The 6,165-nt window shown below is 41.8% G+C and overlaps 1 protein-coding gene across 2 annotated transcripts; it reads left to right on the top strand.

Annotated features, from left to right (window-relative positions):
* The first annotated feature begins 1,767 nt into the window (after positions 1 to 1,767).
* On the top strand, positions 1,768 to 5,680 carry LOC311010336 (alpha-(1,3)-fucosyltransferase 7-like). 2 transcript variants are annotated; one of them, XM_084040859.1, is made up of 2 exons: positions 1,768 to 1,844; positions 2,999 to 5,680. In XM_084040859.1, the coding sequence occupies exons 1-2, from the start codon at positions 1,798 to 1,800 to the stop codon at positions 3,960 to 3,962; spliced, it is 1,011 nt and encodes a 336-aa protein (XP_083896985.1). In that variant the 5' UTR covers positions 1,768 to 1,797; the 3' UTR covers positions 3,963 to 5,680. The 2 variants fall into 2 exon arrangements, with proteins under 2 accessions (XP_083896985.1, XP_083896984.1); XM_084040858.1 differs by lacking the exon at positions 1,768 to 1,844 and adding an exon at positions 1,892 to 2,137 and having other exon boundaries at positions 2,876 to 5,680.
* Positions 5,681 to 6,165: the final 485 nt, after the last annotated feature.

Raw genomic sequence — 6,165 nt, 5'->3', positions numbered from 1 at the left:
AACGGACAGCGAGATTCTGTGACAGATACACGGGCAGCGAGATAACGTGATAGAGACACGGACGGCGAGGTTCACATCCGCTGAAAATGTTCAGGCGCCGACGCAATGCCGAAAGGGAGCCTGTTGAAACAGTACCGGCCATAGGGAGTTATGAAGGTCGCCAGCAGTGCTGACTCTCTGGCCAGGGGTATCTGCCAGAATCCGGATCGTGCGTCAAGCTTCGAAAAGACCTTTGCTCCAGACAGTTGTGCCAGAGTCAGATCGACGGATGGTAGAATGTGACGCTCTCGTTTCACCCATTTGTTGAGGTGGGTGAGATCATGGGCCTCCATGTATTTACATATTTGGAGAGTTGTCTCCCATTTTGTTTTGGTTTATACACATGAGAGGCAGAGTAAAGAGTGGAGCCGCAATAGCTTTGGCTTGTTGAACAGGAGATTCCACTTGAGTTGTAATTGTAACCATTTTGTCAAGCGTCAGATCCAGCTTGAGCAAAATCCTTTCCCTAATGTGTCAGGCCTCGGCTTGGATGGAGGACTCAGGAGCAGAATTAGGTCAATTAGAGCAGGCTTTTATTGTGAAATTTGTTTTCTTCACTTGAACTCTTAAGCAAGGTGACAAACAAATAGGCTATAAATCACAGTATCTAAACTGCGGGCTGAGAAAACAACAAAAAGCACAACAAAATGAGGCAAAAAAAGGACTAAGATCTAAACTACTCTGGCTCACTCGGCTATGAAAACGTATAACAAAATGTCACTCCAATCGGAGGCTATAAACAAATTACTCTCTCGACTAGCTATGAAAATGAATGAAACAAAAGAGGCACTCCACTGGAGGCAAACAAATGGCTATGAACTAGACTTGAAATACACTGACAGAAATTACAAACAAAAAGTCACTAACTTAAGAGGGTCAAGAAAAGAAATACAAACTTTGATTCTTGGCATGAACAAGGCTGTGAATGAGAGCTGGAGTGCGTGACGAACACTCTGGCACAGAACAAGGGGAGAAACTATAAGACACATCAGGTGAGAGAACACAGGTGGAAACAATTAGGGATTAGCAGAGATGTCACACTGGTGGCACATGAGGAAGGGCAAGTGACCTGAAACGAGAGGAGAGTTACTTTTCAAAATAAAACAGGAAGTTCATGAGACACAAAACCCAGGACAAGACACCTCTCAAAACTTGTGTGTGACATAATGTCGGGATTGACCACACGTTCAATTGGCAGGTCACATATAATTTATTCCATTTTATCATCAAATCTACATCTTGAAGCAAGGTTGCGCAAAGCAGCCACATACTGTGTGGAGGTGGAGCGAGGCTTCAAGGCTTTAAATTGCTCCTGCCTTTTCAGCTGGGTGGTCAGTAGATATTGGCCTTACCAGTATTTACTTTCCGTTATCTATTGTGTCCATTCCTGTATATGACATGGCCAAGGAACCTGGTTATGACAGTATGGTTAAATTTATGGCTCAGAAATATCCAGAACCAATTACAACTGCGAGTTAGAGCAGTGCATACAATATATCAAGCAGAAAAGTGTGAGAGGTTGTGCACTAAAAAGCAAATTTCTAAACCTAACCCAAGGGCGAAACAGCTTGTTGAACAGTTATGGTTATGCCTACAGGGGTGTGAAACCCTGTGCCCTTTTCCTTTCCTCTGCAGAGCATCAAGAACAGGAAGAGGAAGACCAGTTTGTGGTTTGAAAATCGAAAATCAGCTTTTTTTGACTGCCACTCGCTGCTGGATATACTTATCTGCAACAGCACATGCAGTTTAACAACTCAAATGAGTGTGAAACAGGGTGGGACTGTGGCAGATATCTGTGGTGACGGGTGAGGGTTTTACCATCCTCTAACACATCCAAATTCAATGTACCCACCACAAGGCTAAAGTGACTTGTTTATTTGAAATGACTGTATTATGTAAGTTTTTTTGCTGCTGCTTTTATTCTGCTGATCACTGATGAAGTTGTACATCAATCGTCACACCCTGCCACCAAGGTGTGCGTGTGTCTGTGTGTGTGTCAAGCAAGAGATAAGTGGAGGGGGCAGGATTTCCTTTACATTCTAGTATGTGTTGAGTGGGACAAAGCTCTACGGGCAGCAGACTGATGCTGTGTCACCAAGTAAGTGCCAACAACCTCAATTTTATTTTATTTAAATCCACATGCTGATAACAACTCAATACCGATAGGGATTGCTATTGTATGTGTCGTGATGGAAACGTATCTTGTTAAGTTGATGATGAAGAATTTATGGTGTTTGTGGTGTACCCTGGTATCAGGGTGTAAAATCTTTCAAAATCCTTTTTCTGAAAGTTTCATTTTACAAGATGCCTTATCAACCCACACAAGAAGCTAAATATGCTTCTCAAATGTATATATCTGTGGTTTGCTTTAGCCAGACTTGGCTGATTTGTATTATTAAATATTTGACAATTTGCAAATTGTTAAATTTGAAGTGTAAACCTTTAACATTAATCTTTGGAGCAGTTACAATTGTCCTATACTTATGACGAAATTCTAAAAAGAACAAACATCCAGTAGAAGCAGAACTTACTTTCTTAATGAACATTTGAAGGAAGACACAGAAAGCATTTGTTGACAATATTTTTTCGAGAATATTCCAAAAGAACTTTATGATTACTACTCTTTCCTTCAATTATTTAATTTGTGTTTGTTACATCTCTGATGCAAGCTCACTTGAAATTAGCTAACAAAATGAGCCAACTGACAAATGTCTCAGAATGAAATGTCTTCTGCTGTAGGATGTTTTTGTTATTGACACCTTGCCCTCTGCAGTTTCTGCACTGATGAGAACATTGAAAGTGTTATATCTCTAATCTACCCTTTCTTGCTCTCCAGGAGTTCATACCAGTAATCTCAGCCCTTTTGACCTGGAATACACCTGGCACCCATGACAACATCTATATCCAGAGCCTTCCTCCTTCTCCTCCTCATCTCTCTCTCATCCCTGCTTTATTACAGCGTCTTGCATGAGAAGCCCTGTCTGCAGGAATACCATCCAGCTGTTCCTCAGAGAAACATCAGAATCCTGCTGTGGCACTGGCCATTTGGCCGGTCTTACAGACTTGACGGAGATACATGCCTCCGGATGTATAACATCAGTCACTGTTTCCTTACTGATAATACCTCGGCCTTCTCCGCTGCTGATGTGGTTGTCTTTCATCATCAGGAGTTGGGAAGAGGTCTATCCTCACTGCCCCTGCACCTGGATCGCCCAGCCTCCCAGCACTGGGTGTGGCTGTCCATGGAGCCTCCTGCCAACAATGCAAACCTGACACAGCTCAGTGGCCTCTTCAACTGGACGATGAGCTACAGACGTGATGCAGACATACATGTCCCTTATGGATTGACCATGCCAGGAGGTGATGGCCGAGGCTTCAAGGCTGCTTCAAAGCGTTCCTGCCTTGTCAGCTGGGTGGTCAGTAGATATTGGCCTCACCAGGCTCGGGCTGATGTTTATCAAAATCTAAAGAAGTATATCCCCATAGAGGTATACGGCAGGTGGAACAAAAGACCCCTGTCAGACAGGAAACTGTTCCACACAATTGCAAACTGTATTTTTTACTTATCTTTTGAGAACTCGGAGGCAAAGGACTACATCAGTGAAAAGCTCTGGAGGAATGCTTTTCAAGCTGGGGCTGTACCGGTAGTTCTTGGCCCTAGCAGGGCCACCTACGAGGCCCTGGCCCCCCCTGGTTCCTTTATCCATGTCGATGATTTCAGAAGAACAGCAGACCTGGCTGCCTATCTCAATCATGTAGCTCTAGACAGGCAGGCCTATGAAAAGTACTTTCAGTGGCATCACACTCACAGTATTAAAACCTACACGGACTGGAGAGAAAGACTGTGTCAAATCTGTGTTAAGTACCCCAGTTTACCAGCCAATAGAATATATCAGGACCTGGAGAGCTGGGTCAACAGCTAACAATCAGGTCAAGGTCACTGCTGATGCTTCTGGGTTACCATATGCAAATTTGAAATACCATGTAGGATTACATGTGTCTCAGTCAGCCGTGCAGTTTTGGTAAACTGTGAGCAACTGTACACCACAAAAACAAGTCTCAAGTGGGTGGCTCTGTTGGCTTTGCCCTACAAAAAAAACGGAAGTGGAAACTTATGTGTAACCATAAATAAGCATGTTGAAACCTCAGAGGCAAGCTTCTCTTTACAACAAGCTACTGATTACACAATTAGGGTAATGTAATTCTATTGCACTTTTACAAATACTTATTAACATTTTACAGAGAGCTTTTACAAAGTACATGAGACAGTAATCAAATTATACAGTAAAGAGTCATCCCTGAGAAAACATACAAGCTCAGTTAAACCATTAAACACTTTGTAAGTGAAATTTGAAAGAAATGGAAAGTCAATCTAAACAATATTCCTTTCCATAATTTTAAATAAAAAAATTATATGTTGAATGTGAAGTAATTGAGTCAGAAAAATGGATTTGGTATTTCAGATCAAGGTTTCAATTTGGAAAAATTCCTAGGATTTCTTATATTCTTATCATAATGATTAGCAGTTAATGTCCATAATTTTACCTTGTGAGGACAATAAACGACAATTGTGATAAGTCCAACACTTTTTTATTTTTGTTATTTATTAGTTCATTACATGAATTAATATGAGCTAAATTGCTTATATACATGTTGGACGACTGTGGCTCGTGCTGAAACACACAGGTGGATTACAGGGCTTTTATTCACAACCTGCAACACAGTATTGCCAGTGAGGAATGACAAAGGAAATCTCCAGTCTCAGGATTGTATAGAAATGCTTCGTCACTCTGTGTTTATAAATAAACAAAAATACATAAAGCGTATTACAAAACAGAATTATCAAAACTTGGCGTGATCATATAGTGGATGTTATAATAAAGTACAACTGACATGGCATTACACTGGTGCAAACTCCCAATACATAACAATGGATGATAGAAAACACATTTACAATTAACATGAGGTGAACATAAAACACAGTTCAGTTATTTAACAGGCTTCCAGTCTAAATACTGAGCTAGCCAGGCTAATGTGAGCTTTTTAACCCAACGGCTAAAAAGGCAACTCACACCAAAACAAACCAGCTATATACACTTTAAATGTCATGAAAACAAACAAAATATACATTTATTCTGGACTACAGCATAAGTCTTCTTACCGCATTTGAAATGCTTCGTCACTCTGTTTTCCCTCGCCACCGCCACGCCGCAGTGTTGCACTTATTTCTTGTATAATTTAACAGACATTACACTACCTTTTCATATGTAACGGGGTTAAGAAGTAGTGTGATTCCACTTGCCATACAAACTCATCACACAACACAGAAACTTGTTTGTCCTATAGAAATTAAACGCAGCACCCCTGTGGATTAGGGTCGTGCACCCCAGGGGTAGCAGCAGTCAGACCTCACTGTCTCCCTGGTAGGTGCATGAGCTATGAGCTCCGCCATTTTTTTTATATTAATTACTTTAACTATAATACGAAGGGGCTGTTTAAGTTGTATTTTTTTAAGCATATAGCTCCTGAAGGGTCAAGCATGTCTTTGGTCATGAAAAGTTGACAGTGTTTTTCTTTTTGTTTACGAAATGGCTAGTGCTACACATGTTAGCTAACCAGCACTCTCATTTCATTTTAACATTTTGCAGATATATATGTGTGTGTGTGAGAGGAACCGGGACTGACGGTATTGTTATCCCTCTGCCAGGTACGCTTTACGAGACAATGTCCGAAATAAACGGCGAGATTGCCAACTATGAAAGTGTCTTCGTCCATTAAAATACACAACGCAACGATCGAGTACAACGCCTCTACAATGGTGCCGTGACCCGTTCGTGACTACACTGGTGCCGGGGTCTGCTTGTTTCCACGGTGACGCTGCAAGCTTGACGTGGGCAGCTATGGCTGCGGGGATCAGGCTTTTCCCCAGCCGAGCCCTCCTGAACTTCATGGTTCTGTACCTGCGTTTGGGTGTTTATGATGGTGGGGTTCTGGGGTGAGGGGGGGCTGAACAGTAATTCTTTTGTTTTATTGACATTGATTTGAAGGTGATTGTCTGTGCACCACTTGGTGAAATGAGTGACTGTATTGTGATAGTCCAGAGTGGATTGGTTGTCCGAGAGAAGT

The sequence above is a fragment of the Eutrigla gurnardus genome, assembly GCF_963514095.1.
Source record: "Eutrigla gurnardus genome assembly, contig: SCAFFOLD_78, whole genome shotgun sequence".
In the NCBI taxonomy this organism is placed as follows: Eukaryota; Metazoa; Chordata; class Actinopteri; order Perciformes; family Triglidae; genus Eutrigla; species Eutrigla gurnardus.
The sequence above is the reverse complement of the archived record's forward strand: the minus strand, read 5'-3'. Positions and strand labels throughout refer to the sequence as shown.

Coding starts and splice junctions, on each gene's coding strand:
- LOC311010336 (XM_084040858.1), top strand. CDS start 2,928: ATGACAACATCTATATCCAGAGCCTTCCTCCTTCTCCTCCTCATCTCT.